Source organism: Sebastes fasciatus, chromosome 19 (assembly GCF_043250625.1).
Source record: "Sebastes fasciatus isolate fSebFas1 chromosome 19, fSebFas1.pri, whole genome shotgun sequence".
Lineage (NCBI taxonomy): Eukaryota > Metazoa > Chordata > Actinopteri > Perciformes > Sebastidae > Sebastes > Sebastes fasciatus.
The window spans coordinates 13297329-13317832 of NC_133813.1; the positions used below are offsets into that span (position 1 = coordinate 13297329).

General features: G+C 40.3%; 1 protein-coding gene across 6 annotated transcripts in view; it reads right to left on the bottom strand.

Annotated features, from left to right (window-relative positions):
• Positions 1-20504, bottom strand: part of ntng2b (netrin g2b) — a 71604-nt gene that overhangs the window by 37721 nt on the left and 13379 nt on the right. For all 6 annotated transcript variants that reach the window (XM_074618862.1, XM_074618861.1, XM_074618858.1 and 3 more), the window contains exon 3: positions 15610-16253. In XM_074618862.1, the coding sequence (XP_074474963.1) occupies positions 15610-16253 (644 nt within the window). The remainder of the gene's footprint in view (positions 1-15609; positions 16254-20504) is intronic.

Sequence of the window (20504 nt, forward strand, 5' to 3'; positions counted from 1 at the left end):
CCAGTGAAACAGAATATTTGAGCGGTGTACAGTTACGAGAGGGATTTAAATCAAATCCAGTAGGATGTAGCGCGATACATCAGACCGGCACTAACTGGTACGTCACAAAAGTCAAGGCCCCCTTTTGGGGGATAGATAACCGAAGATCCCATAGACTTCAATGCAATTTTGCGTATCTTTGGATTGTAATTTTGACAAATTCATATGCATTCATCTCTTGTCATACAAATAATAAAAATATATATAAAAAAAATTATATTGCAACCTTGCCTGAACCTGAGCGTTGGCGATACCTTAATAAATGAAAGTTGATCGCCGCCATGTCCCTTCAGTCTTCCCCCGTCCAACACAGTGGCCGGATATCGCTTATCCAGACATCTCTACATATCTGATTGAATCCCGTTAGGCTAAGTGTTGTCTGTAAATAACCAACGTATTAATAACCAGCTGTTTGATCTATAGGCTGAGATTTAGTTGGAGATGACAGTCGGATGCTGCTATAACGTTAATGTATGACTGTATTACGTGCAATCTCATATTCCACGTAGATATTTCTACTGTTTACATCGTGACTGTCACAACAAAAGTTAAAATGATTGCAGTAATGACTTCTTTCTAGAGTTGTAGAATTCTTCTCCCACAGAGTATTATAAGTGTGCAATGTTTTGGTGTCTGATAAGCCTTCAATTTCATGGATCTGTTACTCAAACTGGACTTCCTTGATCATATTTTAGCTTGTTTTTTAACTTGCATGTTTTTAAAACAGGTCTATTTTTGATCTGAACACTCACTAAGTCATTCAAATGTTATCATCATAAGAGTTCAGGTCAGAACAAACTCCGGAAACTAAAACATAAGGGAAAACATGACACAAGTGCCCGTACAAATGTATAAATATCTACTGATCATCACTCAAAATATTAATATCAAAAAAGTTCAAGTCAAAATGTTTTCCAGGTTAAACACAAACAAACAAAGCAAACAAATGCACAATTTAAAAAGAAACGTAATGCATTGTATTTGCATGTGAAGTGTTTTTGTTTTTTTAATTCTCTTTTTTTTTGTGACTTTCTCACTTTTATTGCCTAGCAACTGCTTCTTATTGGTCCAAAAATCTTTTCTACAGAATCTGCAATTTAAATTGATTTTTTAATCAAAAATTTAAAAAAATAAAATTCTTTCTCGCGCAAAATAAAAAATTCCAGTAATCAATTTGTGTGCTTGGACGTAAATGAAATACTATTATAGTATGAAAGCCCAACATCAGCAACTTCCTCTAGTTTTCTCTGCTTGTCTCTAAACAACACTAATAAAAAGTTGTCCTATAAATAACATATGCTGAGTGTTATCACCTATGAATAGTGACCACTGTGGTGGGTGACCCTTATTAATTCATCCACACAAGACATATTTTACTGGCATTTGGCACTTGGCGGGTGGTAATTTAAGACTCTGCACGCCAGCATTGTAATATTCATGCAGCATGATGCAGCATGAATGATGCAGAAAGGCTGACACCGTTCTTCCTGAAGCATCCATGTCACTGCATCTTAAGGCATCTTCCACTAAAGAGTATTGGACCTCGCTCCGTCCGGCCCTGGATCGTCCTGAGATCGCCGTGTAACAGTGCTGGATATTAGTAACCTCCCTGCGGAGTCCTTACTGCTGCTGAATGTGTTTTAATGAACACTACAGCAAAGAGTAACACCTGGGGAGAGAGGAAATTGGGCGTGAGTTGGAGGGGGGGCGTTATTATACATCCTCGTCTTATTTAAGATATGACCGAGGACGATGAAGTAAAGGGAGTCGGGAGGCGAAGGGAGGAATGAAAAAGTGATGATGAGACAGAAACTCTGGGACGACATGGGGTTTGGTGGGAGGTTCTTCCTGTTGTGCGGTCCCCCACAGAGTCTTCGGACCCCCAAGGGCGATGTGGATCTTTGTAGGATCTGTTGTGTGTGTATCTCAGAATGAAACATTTTGGAAGTGGAGAACAAAATACTCTCGGGGCCTTCTCTCTGAGACAATATGGGTGCCACACAAACTTTAGAGACACACTTTTGAACCTCTAATATGTAAAGGCGTGATTTCATTGTAACTGCGATATTAGGGCTGCACACTTCATCAATATTATTACTTAATCAACCTGTAGCCCAACAGGCAACAACAGCTGTCAGTGTGTCAGTGTCCTAACTTGACTATGACTTGCCCCAAACTGCATGTGATTATCATAAAGTGGGCATGTCTGTAAAGGGTAGACTCGTGGGTACCCATAGAACCCATTTCCATTCACATATCTTGAGGTCAGAGGTCAAGGGACCCCTTTGAAAATGGCCATTTCCTCGGCAAAATTTAGCGTGAGTTTGGAGCGTTATTTAGCCTCCTTTATGACAAGCTGGTATGGCATGGTTGGTACCAATGGATTCCTTGGGTGTTGTAGTTTCATATCATGCCAGTATCTATACTCTAGCTTTAAAAGCCTGCTACAACCTCCAGAAGATTGGCGGCCTGATGGATTTTTGCGTTTAAAAATCTCAAGTTGCGTTAAAGCTTTAAAGAAATTAGTGGCATTAAAACAAATTTGTGTTAACGTGTTACTATCGCGACAGTCCTAATTTAAAATATTCAATTCTAATTGAAGTCATGTCGTCATCGCAATATTGAACAATATTATTGCACATCGCAGATTTTCCTCATATTGTGCAGGCTTAAAAGGCATGTTATTATAAATTAGCACACCAACACACACATACCTCGCAGTCCTTCACCTATCTTCACCCGTGCACCAAATGTTTTCACACAAACACAATTACTTTACTTCCTCTCATTTTCTCAGCTGCATATATCCGCTCATTTAATTGATAAACTCATTTGCAGAAAGTCTCCTAAAAGTCACCCAAACTTCACCAGCAGACACAAGCTAATGCAAAACCCACGTACGACTCGCATAATGTGCGTTCCTGTATCTCCGTGTGTGTATTAGTGTCTAATTCTGGTGAGACCGCGGAGGGGAGGATGCCTGGGGAAGAGGAGCTGAGCTGGGATCAGCCAGAGGACAGGGGTTAATATAATTATCCTGCTAAAACCTTGAGACTGAGAGAACATCATTAGTCATAGAGAGGAGAGAGTTGGCCGAGCCGCGGGCCAGAGGAGGAGAGGAGGTGAGGAGGAGGAGGGGAAGGCGGAAAGGAGAGCTTCAAAACACACCAGTGCAGTTAGCAAGACAATTAGTACAAGGACTAAAACTTGGGGGTCTTTGTGTAAAAAAGCCAGAGAGGACAGTGTTTACCAGCTCTGAGCTCCAGCAGAAACTGCTGCTCAGCTTATTCGCTAATTATGATATTTTGCTTAATAATCTCCATATAAATTAATTACTTGCGGTGAAATGGTTTAGAAATTGGATTCATATCTGACCTGAACACATAATGATACTCTTATGTAGTAAAACCCAGCATTATCTAGTAATTAATGAAATGGTCTCTGGTTGGTGCATATTAAATATGAAGCTGTAGTTACTGAAGGACTCAATATTGGCGAGCAAATGAACTGATGGGTAATAAAGCACTAAATGCATCTCTGTCTCTAAACCCTGAACAAGATTTCAGGGTTGGGGAACTTCAATCAAACTGCAACTACAGCTGATTGTTTTCGTTATTTACTCATCTGGCAATAATTTTCTCAATTCATCCACCTTATAATAACCATCATTCATAAATGGTAAATTTATAGTTAATTAAACTTAGTTTTTTTACTGTTAAGAAATAACAAAATGATAATTAATAATGTTTACTAATTATTAGTAATGCTATAATTTACGTTATTTTATCATTAGTTTGTGTAATATGAAATAGTTTGGATAGTATAGATTGTATCATAGCTGATAAGAGACGATAACTATTATAATCTGACTACATTAGTAAAGTATTAACAGTTTATTGTTGCACACAACATTTGATATACTATATTAAATATTTGTTAATAATTACCAAATGATTTGTAAACCTTTAATAAATCATTTGTAAACATTATGGATGGAGCAGAAATAAAATATTAAACATTGTATTAACTATCTATCCAAATAATGTTTATAGACAGTTTACAGACTAGTTATTAACAAAATGTTAGAAAATATCTATTTATGTAATGTTTATAGATGTTTTACAAACAATTTGTTTAGGTTACAAATAATATCTTAATCATTAACAAATATATATATATAAATGTTATAATGCATGCAACAATAAACGGTTGGAATAACATAAATTATAGCATTACTAATAGTAAACATTCATTGTTTTTTTAACAGTAAAATAACTATTAACTAAGTTTAATTAACTATCAATTTACCATTTATAAATGATGGTTATTATTAAGTGTTATCCATGCACGAATTGTTTGGTCTATAAAATGTCAAAAAGAAGTAGGAAATACTTCATCAAATCAGTTTACTATCACACAAAACAATGCAAATCTTCACAACTGAGAAGAAACAGATGAATGTTTGGTATTTTTGCTCAGAAAAATTACGAAAATGTTTGATTATCACAATAGTTGTTGATCGAAAAAATCAATTAATTGACTAATCGTTTCAGTTGTGGTCTTTTTCTGATTGTAGTTTAACGTTACATTAATTAATCAAATTTTTAGGATTTGTTTTTAAGCATTTTTAGCTTTTAGTTTCCTGCCAACTACATTCTGTTGCGGAAGGTTTAAATCTAATACACTGCTTCCCACTTTATTGATTTTTATTAGAAATTAAGAATCAGATTGCTGCTTAATCAAGAAAGTAGCTAAGCTAAGGTTATCAATAATGATGCATTTCTCCTGAGTATACTGTGCCACTTTACTTAAGGAGACACAAAATAATAATACCTAAGATGTCCATAATAAGGAATAATGATTACTTATTGGTTTCCTGCCATTTAGCAGCTGGTCAGCAAGTAGATTCACATAAGCTAATCATTATACTGGTTCATTATCACAGTATGACCCGGATATTTCAATCTTGACCTTGGGAACAGTAGCTAACAAAACACTCTCACCCAAAGCTCCACCTACTCGCTTATTACAGAGCTTTCGACTATACCACATGGTCTTCATCAGCAGAGGAAGCAGATTAAGATCAACTTTCATGACAGCGTTCACGAGACATTCAATAGAGAACTGAGCAAAGTCCAAAGACCTTGTGATGCAGTCAAAAGCTCTGGAACAAGTTATTTGGTCTTGAGTTGAGATTGTTTTGTCAATTACCAACCGTGTGTCCTCCAAAATTACGTTCCTATACACCTAAACTGCATTCTCATCTCAGTTACGCTTGGAAGGAAACATATTTTGTTGCGGATTACGGTCGCCAGTTTTAAATCGTTTTAAACACATGATATGTTAACGTTGGAAATTGAAACAAAACAAAAAAACAAAAACGCAACAACACTACTTAGTAAGGTTTAGACAACAAAAATACTGGGTTAGGTTTAGTAAAAAAAATGTCTTGGTTTAGCATAAAATGCTTCATCACAGGACACGAACACTCCTGGGGGAATGTCCGGTGTTGGTTGATTTGGAGCGTTAACTAGCCTCCTTCGCAACAAGCTAGTATGACGTGGTTGGTACCATTGGATTCCTTAGGTTTTGTAGTTTTCTATGATGACAGTATCTTCACTCTAGCTTTAACACTGAGCCCGCTACAACCTAAAAATTGCAAGTTCCCTTAAAGAAATTAGTGGCGTTAAAACGAATTTGCGATAACGTATTAATTCTGACAGCCCTAGTTATTATTCCACGTAACTTTCATTCACATTCGCAATATACTAAGTCACCTGCTTTGCTCATTGTACTACGTCACTTGCTTTGGCCTTCCACGGACTTACAAACGTATTTGTGATACGTCAAAGACGAACGTAATCCGCAACAAAATCCGTTTCCTTCCAGGCGTAATTGAGTTGCAGTTTAGTTGTATGGGAACATAGTTTTTATGAGACAGGGCTGAAATTACAGTACCGTAGTATATTCCTCCAGTCACTTATAATGATCAACTCTATAGTCCTTTGACAGTTGTTCTCTACATGTAACTACATAATGAGTCAGGAACAAAACAGTCAATTAATGAATAAGTTACAACAAAAATCACGTCTTATTCAAAAGTGTTTCCAAACTAAACAGCGTTCATAATGACATCACCTGCTGTCGTGTTTAGCTGGACTGAAAACTTGCAGACTTTTGTGCCTCCGCAGCTCACGATGGGATAAAACTGTGGTAGAAGTGAACGTCTCTGACATCAAAAAAGTGACTGATCACAGTGTGAGCCGGTGTGTTATTCTCATTCTCTTATTTTCCGTCCTTCGCATTGATGAGTTGTTTATCCGTGCCCATCGACATGCTTGTAATGACAGCGACAGTTTAAAGACTGCGTGTGTTTTTGAACACACCATGCCTGTAATAATGCTATGCTAATTAATGTGGCTGACTGAGAACAAACCATCTTTCCAAGGACACCCTCCCTCTACCTCATGTTCTCCCACTTACAATTCCCAGCATGCTTTTCAGCTTTAAAGCACGCTTGCGGTATCAAGAGATTCCCCTCTCACCAGATGCCGGGTAAGGCACAGTGCAGGCGCTAGTGGGGAGAATTCTTTATTGTATTTGTGAATTTAAAAGGATATTTATGGGATGAGTAAGACGAGGGGTGGGAAGGTGGAGGAAGAAAAGAAAAATCTATTGAAGAGGGAGGGGATGAAAAAAGAGACGTTCATCTGCGAAACAAAAGACGGAGAATGAAAGGAAAACAGGCGAAATCGCTGACTTTAACTTTCTTCCCCTTCTGAGGGGAAATAAACTGTGATTATCAAATCAGTTACAACCATTGTGTCATAAATCATCGCATATGAGAGGAACAATGACACATTCCTCATTGCGGTCCCTCAGCTTTCTGCATGCCTTTCTTTTCCGGGGAGTGCTCATGAATGATTTAAAAAGTGATCTGTTTCCGAGGCTCGGCTGCCTCGGAGGAAGAGGAGCTCGGAGGGGAGGAGCCTGGACGGGGTGGGCGGGACTACGCGTGAAGGCTTCCTGTCTTCGCCGAGAACACAGACCTCATCACACATCAAGCATATATTTCATTCATGAGTGAGAAGGTGGCAGTATTCAAGTGCAAAGCGGTTTTCTCATGAAACAGAATAGACGGGAAGTTTTCAACCGAGGGCGGAAAATCCGGAGACTATGTTACTCTGCTCCGGCGTGGGCCGTGTGAACTGGAGAATAATATTTACAGAGCATCACACCTCACATCATTCATCACAAAATCACACACCCCAGCTAGTCCCATGAAACTAGGAGTTAATCCATCATCTGCCTCCCTCTTTTCTTTCTCTCCCTCTCCCCCTGATCCAGGCTTATAGCTACCATCCTCTCACCTTCACTCTGCAAAGGACACAAAAGAAAAAACTTTGGTGTAATTCAAAAATAGTGGTGACAGTCTCCAAAGTCAAAGTCAAAAGACTGGAGGCTCCAAAAAAGGGGAGCAGAGGAGAAGCATCTGTTCTTCCTTATTCTCCGGTGGAGATGATGGACAAACCTGGAGGCCGCAGAGATTAATGCTTCCAGTACAACAATAAACCTTTGTAACAGGCCACAATTCAGAGTCTAATTAGTCCATCCTTCAGGAGGCAGCGTGACTGCAAAAGCACAGATCAGGGTTACTGAAGGTTTCTGATTTCCAAGTTTAAATGAGTCGACGTATCCTCATACAACGGTTCATGTGATATCTTACAAAAAAGTTTTTTTCGTGTGTTTTCCTTCAAATGTCCAGCAACGTGTCAATTTCCGCTTGTTCCATGCATACAGGAAAACAGGAAACAACTTGGTTAGGTTTAAACGACAAAACTGCTTTGTTAGGTTTAGGAAAAGATCGTGGTTTGGGATGAAATAACTTAAGTACGGAAGTTACCTGAGAAATAAATCAATGTTGACTTCTTGTTTCACACGGGACACGAACAGCGGTCTCCTGGACGAGAGTCCGGTGTTTTTTGACCCACCCATCCCGCCCGACGTCCTCCTTACGCGGGGTTTGTCTCTCTTTATACTGGTTCACGATTACGTGGATTACATGCAAATTTATTTCGTGGGATATATATGAATAACGGTGCATTACTTTTCGTAGATATAGCTACAAACAGTGTATAGTTCAAGTTTCTATTTAATTTTTTCTAAGACATTAACCTGGTAGATTTCGATTCAAGTTTTAATGAATCATAATAAACCTGATCCAGATGTGGTAGGGCTGGTCGATATGGCCATGGTATTATTTTCACATCTCGATAATGATATATATCACGATATAACATGTTTTCTGGTAATTCAATAAATAAATAGTTTATATGAAATAACCACGTGGTAAAGTCTATTTTGTGTCTACTCCTGTGTGAATTAAATACTTGACAAATGAAAAGTAAAAACTATTTACTCATTTTAAGAACGTCAGTGCAAAAAATTAACATAACAGTTTTAAGTGAAATTATATATAAAAAATATATAAATATACGCCCAGCCTATAACGCGATTAAAAACGGTATTGAAAAATATATACAATAGACATTTTTATATCATTTTGACGATATATATCATCATATTGCCCAGCCTTAAGATGTGGCTCCACATAGGCCAAGAACAAGTTACTCCTTTACCCTGTTTAACTGCACATCAGTATCCGGAGAAGGAAACACAAAGTGTAAAATACATACAGAACGCATTGTGATCAGACTGCGATCGGATCGGCCAGACCACATCTGAATTTGCATCATATTCGATCAGAATACGCGTGGAAGCGAGATAACATTTACGAATAGCAGTAAATGCAGAGGCCTGTGGCTCATTATGTTGATAATGTATCCAGATACAGATCACATGTGATCTTGAGGTCTTCTGGTCACCTCGACATCATATTCTCAAAATCAAATATCACTCAGGCTTATATTATGACCTGATTTGTAGATAGTCTGCACATCTACAAGCCACAAAACACACATGAGCAGTGTGTGCAATGAAAAAGAGCCAATCTGATGATAGATGTGTGTTGAGCTTTTGAGGCCCAAACACACGGTGATGTATTCACATAAAACAAAATTCTCGCGTGACACCTTCACAAGAAAAAAGTCCACCCAGCAGGTTGAAAGATCATTTAACTCCATCTCTTCCTGGTAGGTTGAACAAGCCCAGTAAAAGCTGCAAGTAGCAGCAGAAGCTAGCTTGTCTTTAAAGTCCACCAGCTCTGCCTTAATAATTTGCGTATTGAGATCTGATCACAATGCGGGCAGAATTGAGATAACGAGAACGCTTATTAATACAAAGGTGTGAATGCAAAAGCCTTTAGATCAGATCAGAGGTCATTATTTAAATAATGTATCCAGGTATGATCACGTTAAGTGTAAACTGGACCTTAAAATCACACTGAAATGTGCAACTTTGGCTCAACAGAACAATTCCAGAGACATACTGAAATATTTTCCTGAATGTTTGCATACCTTAGCTTTTAAAAAAAATTTAAACGCAGAACTAAATATAATTTTTTGATAATATTCATGACTACAGTTGCAAATTATGTTGTTTTTATATTTTACAAAAGCACTTCTGCTGCTCTGGCTGTCATGATATAAACACAAACACCTACAGAGAAATGAAAGAAGTCATAAGAACTGCTCTGACTGTCCTTTCTCAAGTCTCTACAACATGTTAATAAACACCAGTAAAGTTTTTCAGTGCCAGTTTGTTCCAGTCTGTGAGGAGATGGAGAGCTTAAAGCTCTCAGCACATTAGCTGTATCAGCGGGGGGGGGCAGGATGGCACTGAGAGAAACACACACACACTACGGATAAATGAGTCAAGCAGGCATGAAACAACATGACCATGTAAAAACACTCCGAGTATCATTAGTGTTTATACGGCTTGTTTTCTGGCAGCTCTGCTTAACTCATTTTCACGACTGGAAAATAATTACTCCTAGACAAGACCGGGCCTATAAAATGTAATTAAGGGTTAAAAAAAACAAAGAACTAAATCACTACATTGTTATATACTGCTAGTTGCAGTATTAGTAGTGGTGGTATTAATATTAGTAATACTCTTTCCACATTTTTAGTCAGGCTAGCGGCTGTAGGGGTGACAATGTCGGTCTGTCAGTCCACCACTTTGGCACAAAATTTGTGAAACTGTGAAATTTCTCAACAGTTTTTTGTCATGAAATTTGTTACAGAAATGCATGTTGCTTTCAGAATGAATTGTAATAACTTTGGTGATCCCATCATCATATCATCAGGTCAATATTTTGATTTCACTTTTGGTTTATTGATTTCCCGAATGCTTCGATTAAGCAGCTGTGTAATAAGCGGAATAATGTACAGCTGGCGGGTCATTGTTGTGAAATAAACCAGGGTGATGCAATGAAGTTGTTTATTTCACAACAATGACCGGCTCGCTGTACATTATCCCTTACATAACATTCTCATCAGCCTCAGTTTGTACTTGCTTTTAGTGCTAACTAGCAAATATTCGAAAATGGTGAACATGTTAAACATTATACCTGCTAAACATCAGCATGTTAGCATATAGCATAAAACACCACTGTACATACAGTACACAGCCTATACAGAGCTGCTATTATAGCTGTAGACTCTTAGTCTTGTTACAATTTACAACAGAAATTATACGTGATAAAAATTCACTTATTTCTCAAGAAAAATGACCACAATCAGCAAAATAGTGGCCCTATTATCAAATATATTCCCTCCAGTTTGCTCTGAAATGTGAATCCATGCTGACTCTACAACTGTGCTGCTATACAGTTTGTTTCTTCTAATTGTGTTTTGGCTGGAAAACAAAGTTTCCTTCTTTCTTCACCGTTTGTTCAGTAGTTTGCAGAGGCCGGTTAGGAAAAGACTATTTTCAAAAAATCTATACTTAAAGTGGTAGTTGAAAAATATTTATTGTCTCAAATGCCCATTGTGGGTTCATTTTTTAATCAAAAATATTTGACTAATCGTTGTTTTGGTATTTAGTCGATTAGTCGTTTTTTATGCTTTTGTTCATGCTGAATGACTTATTTCCAAGAAACTTAAGAGCACATCTCTGGTAAACACAAGATTTAAAGTGGTGCTTTTGTGTAATTCTTTGTGGAGAAACTCAGTTTTACAGATCTGTCGATTAAATCATCTCATTGTGTGAGTGTTAGTTGACTAAGAATTTCTTTGGTCGAAGACAGCCTCCGTCAAAATGTAAATTTCAATGGAAAAATGATCAGTGGCGGTGACATAAACCACAGCAGTGCTGAAATGTTCATGAGCTGAACGTTTCTTTGCGCAGTCGACTGACGTCTGGGAGTAAGAGACCCTCGAACTGCATACTTGGCTTCTCTTAAATGTCATTCTTCCCCCGTCAGCCAATCAAATCAAGTCGAGAGGTCGGGGAGAAGAAGACCTGATGCTGCAGCGATCACCAGCCAGGAGAGAAAAACGATGCAGACTTTGTCTTCCCCCTCATTCTGCTCCATCTCCTTCTCCCCGTCTTGGCCCTAATCCACTTAGTTGGCTCTTCCTGAGATACAGCCTTTCCTTTATTCCATTATAAAGACCCACCGTACGACCTGCTGCTTATTTCATTAAAAAAGGCCCAATCCATGACCCCACGTCTAATCCATAATGCAGACTACAGGCTGGCCTATAGTCCACACCACAGTCCAGCAGGGCGGCTGACAGATGGGACCGAGGGAGCGGGGATGGAGAGATGGAGGTCCAATGACTGAGGGGGAATTTGAGAGCTCCGCTTATGAGTGAAGCTTCCCGGTGAATATGATTTCACTGATGTAAATGATGATAGAGCTGAGGCTTTGCTACTTTATCTTTGATGGTTGGAGATGGCTTTCCCGTGGCCCATCCGTCCGTGATATGGAAATGGCCACATCTAAGGGTTGAAAATAGCCTGTAAAATGAGCATGAAGCCCGAGGCTTTCAAAGCCCAAAACACCTCAGCTTAGAGGTGATATCGTAGTGAGTACTGTAGCTCATTACAGTTAACCCTGGGAGAACTTTGCAACACAAAGTACTCTATCCAATTGCCTCCTTGACCTTCTCCTCTCTTTAAAATCCTCGCTTCACCTCGACCCTAAATGCCCTCTCACAGCTTGCTCAAGATCCAGTTTGCAGAGCGTTTGCAGAGCGTTTGCTGAGCGTTTGCTGAGCGTTTGCTGAGCGTTTTCATCGCGTCCACAAATCTAAATTTACAACCTCCCCTCCTATCAAACCTAGCTTCCCTGCGTTTGCACTTAATGGCCTATCGGGTTACGCATTTATTGATAAAGCAGCACTATTTAGCCCTGAGTACCTGGCTTCCCGCATACCTGCGCCAGCTCTTTAGAGCCCGGGCCAGTCACTCTCACAATGCAGCGTCAGATAAAAGACACACGTCCCAAAGAGGTCTTGCACCGGTTGATGGAGAAAAGGGCTTGTTTTGCCGTCTCTGTCCAGGCTCAGCTCAGGTCATTAAGAAGAGTTAACTAATAATAATTACTTTTAACTGGGTTCAGCCAGAGAACCACAGATAGAGGCCTGGGGACATACAATACGGCCAGGAAGTGACTACAACCCTCTCTCCATCGATAACACCAGCATATCTCATTACCGCGGCGACCTGCGGTACACTGCCATTCGGCCTTGATCATATAAAACCCATTTCAGCGCGCCGTCCCCGCCGGAGCACCAGCGGAGTGGAATATTCATTATTCAAATTTTAAGCATTGGAAATCCCAATATGTTACTAAGGCCAGATGAGATGAGATGAAATAGCTTAGCCTTTTGTCCAGGGAACATTGACTAATCGTCTCGCTCCCCCAAAATCAATTTCCCAGCCGTAAGCATCAGACACTCTTGATTGTACTGTACTGTTGAAGACCCCCCACCACTATCACCTAATACTTCTGCTGGCTGCCCAGAATAACTTATTGATTAGTGATTATGTTACGGGAGGTGTGGGTGGCCGGGGCGGAAGACGGACTGGCCTCAGTCATCTCCACAGGGCTAAATTTGGGTCCTCTTGTTACCAGATCCAGCACATACTGACACTATCTACAGCTGCCACCAGCCATCAGCTCAGCTCTCTGGATGAGGAGAGAAATTAAGAAAGTTTTCTGGAAGTATAAATATGAAGAGAAGCTTAACCCCTTAAAACTCTGACGGCCCATCGGCCGCTATTCTGTCTTTCAGAGGTTGTTGCGGGCAGAGTTTTCAAGTTAGAGTGTACTGAGTGAATCCATTGGTACCAACCATGTCATGCTAGCTTGTCGGGAAGATCGCTAAATAACGTTACAAAATAACGCTAAATTTTAGCAAGGAAAAACTGGCATTGCCATTTTCAAAGGGGTCCCTTGACCTCTGGCCTCCAGATATGTGAATGAAAATGGGTTCTATGGAGTCTCCCCTTTACAGACATGCCCACTTTATGATAATCACATGCAGTTTGGGCAAAAACCATGCAGTTTTTTGAAAGCATACAAACTAGAGACCTATAGGGCATTCAGAGGATGGATGGCTTTCCTAGCTAGATTGACAATAAGGGGGTTTTCTGAGCAGTTTACACAAGAGAAGTGCTCGCCATCCAATCGCCGAAAAATGCAATTCTTGCGGAAATCTCCAAATGTCAAAAGTTTTTGATCCCAAATCACAGCATGGCTTTTTTTGATGGTGTTCCTCAAGGTCTTGGTGTCTTAATGTGGTATTTTGGAGGGATTATTATTATTGGGAATTGGGAATGACCATCACACTTCTTGTTATACGCTCTTCTACACTTTCACCATTTATTTTAATGGATAAAATCATTTATTAATTGTTTTTTCTTTATTTCTGATTTATGACTAGAACAAGCTGCATCTCAAATTAATCTTCAGGTTCCCAGCTTTCAGATGATGTACACCACTTCTATGTGACACCTACAGTTGACCTGCTATCTCCCCCTGAACATCCTCGTCCCCCATCCCTACCCCTCCAAAAAACAGGGCTGAATGGTAAGGGGTTAACAGTGTAGGAAAGCGGCGCAGCAGGGAATACGAGACGGATGATAAATTCTTAGATGTGGTGCACTGTGGACTACTAAATAAAGAAATAAGCACAAATATTTCAATGCAGGCATGGTTGATTATTAAACAACGTGCTGGTTGTGGTGGAGGTTCTGGCGTGGTGATGGACTGTTTCACCCCCAGGGTATTGGGCTGAGCTCCCCCTCGCTCTCTGATTCTGTGCTGAGCCTGAAAAGTGGCTGTGATCAATACCTGCAGGCCCTTTCCACAGTGCCAGAGGGTTGTTTATGTGTGTGTGTGTGTGTTTGCTGTGTCAGCATCCACTCAGGACTTCATCAAACAACCGACTCCACACACACACATACACACACGAGACGCCCACATAAGCCAACGCCCCTCTCAAACAGTCGCTCATTTTCACTTTCCCCCCTCTCACCCACCATCCCTATCACACACACACACTTTCACGCCTCCTTCCTCCCGGTCCAGACCATCCCAACACGGATGTTAAATACCATTCAAATGTCAGCCTCCCGTATTGATTGGAATGATAATTCTGAGAGGTAGGAGAGATGGCTTGTTGATGCTAAGCAGACGCGTGACGGCCTCGAGCATCCTTCACTGTCACAAAGTTGCCATGTAAGGGTTCCCGGCTCCGCTGGCAGAATGTGGATGGCGGTTTACGTTAGACCACCGAGGCCGTATGTTTCTGTCATTAATCATTGTCCTCTCGGGCCGGTGACAGGCAGACCGGGATTCATGTTGAGAGAGATAGGGTCACTATTAACGCCCTCAGATCAGAGACGCCGTGTGTGTGTGTGTGTGTGAGTGTGTTTGTCAGACTAAAGGGTTTGTTCATCACCAGGTGGTTTTCCTTTATACATGTCATGTTTGAGTGTGACAAGAGACATTCGAGAATGTACAGGTTGCTTTAGGGTTAAAAGCTGAATCTGCTAAATGCATCTTTTGTTATTGTTTACTTTTGGCTGATGTCATTTCAGCAGATACTGTACACATGAATAATGCCTGGTAGTATCTTGTCCTTTATGTGTAAATAGGAATTATTTTAGGGGATATGTTGAAGTGGCCAGGTGTGTATTCTACTCACACCTGTGATACCTACCTACTGTAGTCGCCATGCAGATAGTCCACTGTATAGGGTATAATACTTCTCACTATAAATTCAGACAGCACTACAAAAGGGATGCTCTAATAACCTCTTGGTTGCAATTGTCACAATCTTGTCAGACTGTGCGATGAATGCGTGGTGAAACTGGCGCTGCGATGTAAATATAAAAAAGTATATCATCTAGGTAGGACCACTGATGACCAAAGATTTGACCACGTTTCTCTCACGAGTGTCAACTTTTGTTGTTCAGTGTACCTGTTCATTCATTTAACTGAATAATATAGCTCTCATTTCCTCATTTTGTTATATGAAAATGTAAACAATAGATTATATTGCACGGTTCCATTTAGCTCCAAGTGAATCATATCAAAAGGAGTGAACATGTGTCGGATATGCATCCCAAAAACAAGACAACAACGACCCTCACCTGGAAGGTACCTCGATGTTGGAGATGGCATAGAAGTACTTGAGCAGGTTGTCTCTCTGGACATAGGTGCCTCCGAGGGCGGGCCTGAGAAGCCTCAACCTAAGGTTGGTGAAGGTGAAGAAGTCCCTCAATCCCTTCATACTTTCCATACGAGTGTACAGGCTGTCCATGTTCTGCAGCTTCAGCCCCGCGAAGACCGCAAAACGTGCCCGCACCTCGAACTTCACGTTCTTGTCGCTCTTGGAGCCGACCCAGCGCGAGTACTGCTCGGTGCAGATGACCCGTGTGATGTTGGCGGGCGAGAGGTCGCGCACACGCTTGGGCTGCATGTTGAAGGCGTCCATGCAGTCGTCAGCGTAGAACTGGTAGGGCTGCCAGTAGCGACCGTGGTCCATAGACTTATCCAGTACCATGATGGTGGGACGGCCGTACTCGAAGGTGAACAGGATGTCGTCTGTGAGCTCCAGAGTCTTGTTCCAAGACATGCTGATGTTGGCCAGCAGCGGCTCTGGGTGGCGTCTCCATGTGACTGTCTGCCAGTAGGTTAGTAGACCGTTGCGTTCTTTGTCCTGCATCAGCTGAGGAGGGTGGGCCAAGTCTGGGTTTGAGGCATCACACTCATCACTGCACAGGTATGGGTTCTCCTAAAAGAGAGATGAAGACAGAGCAGCAATACATCAGTCAGGGTTTGAGAATTAGTCTAATATTAGCAGCCTTCAGATTATAATACTGTATAGTTAGTTTGTAGCGGGCTCAGTTTTAAAGATAGAGAAGATACTGGTATGATGTATGGTGTGATGATAGTATGACTCGTGTTTTGTTTTGCAAGTTATGTTAGTGACGTCTGTCATATGTCAGACGTCACTAACATACAGGCCGGTCTATTACACATTTTGGCGTGATATCGGGTTATACGAAAACAATTATCTAAACAAATCACAGACTCTGGGACAGATTAACCTATTAAGGGGCTCTGGGGCAAAGTTAAGCACTGGGCCTCAATTCCCAGCTTCCCCCCACTCTTTGTGCATTGTGTTGCCTCTAAGTACCCATCAGGTACAGAGCACACAGCGGACTACACAGGGCAGCTTAATTACATTTTGCCCAGAACCCCAGAAACAAACAAGTACTACAATCCCAGAATATTAACTCCCTCCCGTTTTGCTTGTTATTTGTGGTAATTTCACCAGACATAGTTTTATATAAAGTCAATACGAACTGATATGATAAAGGTGATAATGCTCTTATTATTTCAGTTCATAATGTCCTTTGATGGTACATAGTCCCCCACCAAAGAATTGCAATTAATCAAATTACTACAAAGTAATTGCCACACAGTGAACAGTGAGCCTTTGGGGTCCCTGGGGCAGTAGCTTGCTTTGCCCATTTTGTAATCCAGCCTCACACAGACTCCGTCTGAATGTAATTGCAGCTAAAATATCTCAATTCATGAGAAAACAAAATGTCTTGCAGCAAAATGTTTTGCTCTAGAGTGGATTTGTAGTGATTTCTTTAGTCGATTAGTCACTTTTTATTCTTTTTTTACCTGCTAAATGACTTATTTCCAAGACATTTCTGAACACATCTCTGGTAAACACAAGATTTAAAGTGGTGCTTTTGTGCGATTCGTTCAAAAATGTATCAGTGTTAGACGACTCCAGCCGGGCACACACTGCATGAGAATCAAGTCGATTTTGGGTCCGATTCTCACCTCCCGACAATGGTCAGCAAATAATATGATAGTGTGATGTTTCTAAAGATTATCTTTCCAGATGTTCCTGTGGTGTAAGGTTTCTTAAGAGTGTTTTTACATTCCCCAATCTGCTCGGAAGTCCATCTTGGCCGCACCGATTTCAAATCACAAATATTTAACATAAATTAATTAATCAATATTTACAATCGGATACCCCGAGGACAGCCGATGACGCAGTCACGTGGGAAAGAACAGAGGGACAGAGAGCTTTAAAGTAAACTTGCCAAACAACACAACAGGAAGTGTGAAGGTCAAGAGGATCGTGCATCGTCACTGTCTTTGCATAGACAGCAGAGTGCTGCTGCACTTTTAACTCCAGAGAATTGATCCTCCTCTTCTAGCGATGCCAAGACTTTCAAGCCACGGCCCCTCTACAGAACTCTGAAGTCAACTGGATTATTCACACACAGAACCTCTTTATACCCGCACTAAGAAATGCCTTTCACTCTCTGTCAGGACAAATTTATTATCAGATTCCTACATGTCCACATCCCAAAAAATGTCTACCTCCCATGACCTTTATTGAGAGTTTTCAACCAAACTTTGTGAATTTTAAAATCCTTCCCCTCAGATAAGATTCCCTGAATCCCTAATTCCTCCCTTGCTGGCTCGTCATATTGAGGCATTTGCTGACATTTCAGTAAAAGTGATGTAGCTTACTGTTGTAAGCCAGTTGTCTGACATCCACATCACCACAGAAGTTAAATATTTACACAAAGAAATCCCAGAGATCCTCACAGTCATCTCTCCTGGTGCTTAATTTGCAAAACGCAGCCCTGACGCTGTTTAGATAGTATCACATGCAGAAGGCTCGTCGTGCCCTCAGGATGTACTAATTAGACTGATAAGGGCTTATTATTTTCTCCGATATTTAGTCACAGTCCTTTAATGCATCAAAGGGGTCATTATTTGTATTAATTGTCCAACAATTCACTTTACAGCCACTGAAAACTCGAAAAATTCAAGCCCCAAAACTGTCATTTTTTTTATTTTACAAAAACAGTTTTCTGCTCTAAATACAATACATTTATTTTATTTAGGTTAAAGATTAGCTGCTGATGCCTGTGAAGTTTCCACTCTCCTGTTTTCTACACGAACTGATTAAATTTTATAGCTGATGTTATCCTTCTTTTTTTATTTATACGGAATCCAATAGTCTTTCTAAATTTTACTGCATTCTTAACAAGCTCTTGATGGAGTGCAGAGTACGTCTTAAAATATCCTTCTTTTTTTCTTCCACCTCCACCTCTTCCTCTGCTTCTTCCTCCCCTTTCTTCTTTGTTTTGTTCCTTTTATTATTTTTTGCTGTCGGTGTTATTACTACTTCTAACTGTAGTGTTTAAGACTGTGACCAGCTCATCTTGAAATGCAGTTTGGTACGGCAGAAAAACAACTACAGAAATAAGCAGATGTACTTCAGTAGATATTATAATATACAAATCCAGTTTGGTGTGACACTGGACCCTTATTCATCAAACTGTTAAGAATTAAACTCAAGAATGCTCGAAACAACTTAGGAGTAAAAAAAGTGAATAATAATAAGACGCATTTCTAAAGCGACTCCTGCTTACAGCAAAGAGTAATGGTAACCTTTAAGAGCAGCCCTCAAGTGATCATATGATTGATCACGTGTACACTCAGAGCAGGAACAGCCAATCAGAGACGAGGATTTACTTTACATTCGCCCCTTACATTTTACTCAGCGATACAGTATTCATACAGTTATTCTGCAAAAACATTTGTGATTTTAGTTAAATTTATTTGTGTGAAATCCTTAATATCTCCAGTAGCTATTAACAACAATCTAATATTTTTTTTATGATATACTGTATTAATAGAGATTAATAAATAGGGATGGGGGGGGTCAAACAAACACAAGACTTTCACCCAGGAGACCGGTATTTGTGGCCCTTGTGAAACTAAAACTCAACAGCTTGTAGAAGAAGTGTGTGTCCATTATACAGCCATTTAGCAGACCTCTGGAGCTCTCTTAAATTAAACAGCGTTTTAAAGCCCAAAGAAGTTTGACGAAAAGCTTTTATTTTATCTTTCTCTTAATTGCCAAGTTTGATATTTAGCAGCTGAAGATGAATACGGGCCCTGATGATAATACGCTTTATTAATGTGTCTTTTCCTTGATGATTTCTAAACCATATAAAACATTAAACTCAATTCACAGAAAGACACGTCTTAATGGGTGAAAATCGGGGGCAATATAGAATGAAAAGTTGTATGCAGATTCGTGCTTACTCTGATTAGAGTGATGCATAACATTTACCCACCTACTTAGCCATTTATCAAATTATGGCTCAAGATACTGAAGTTACACTGAGAACATGAATTACCCAAATTGATGGAGCACTAATATAATGTAATGCTGCATCTGCTTTAAGTTCGACACAGCAGAATTAGATGCATAATGACTGTTAAGCGATATTCCCTCCAAAATCTATCTTTAGAGTATCAAACACTCACGCCCCGAAGGCTTTAAAGGTAGCTGTAAATAGTTTCTAGTCAATTAGTCGACCCAAACTGTCGTTTTGGTCTCAGTCGACTAAGATCTCTTTAGTAGATGTGTTGTTTTTTGTGCTTTTTTCATGCAGAATGACGTATTTCTAAGAAACTTATGAGCACATCTCTGGTAAACACAAGATTTAAAGGTGCTCTAGATGATATCCAGAGCATTAAGATAGCAGTAGGCAACCATTGTCTATGTAAATATATAGAGGAGTAATGTCTACCTGAGCAGAGAACAAAGTCTCTCTCCCTCTGTGTGTGTGTGTTGTAATCTGAGCTTCTCCTCGCTTTGTTGACATCGCCGGGCCGGCCATGAGTGCTTTTAGTGCATGTTAATGCATGTGAGCGTGCCCCACTGGCTAGCTCACAGCCGCTGCTCTGCAGTGCTCTCATACGGTGGTTGCAACTGATAACGCCGTACCGACGCACGGCGTTTGTCGCCGACGCGTAGCACCCATCCTCCGGTTCCCCCCAGGTTAACACCGTTAGCTCTGTCAGCACTGTTGCCTTTGTTTTCACTGTAAGCGCCGTTAGCAATGTTAGCTCTGAGCCACCGGCTCAGTTGTCGCCATGTTGAGAGCCATGCAGAGGCAATAAAAATCTTGTATTTAGCACCTATAAAGTA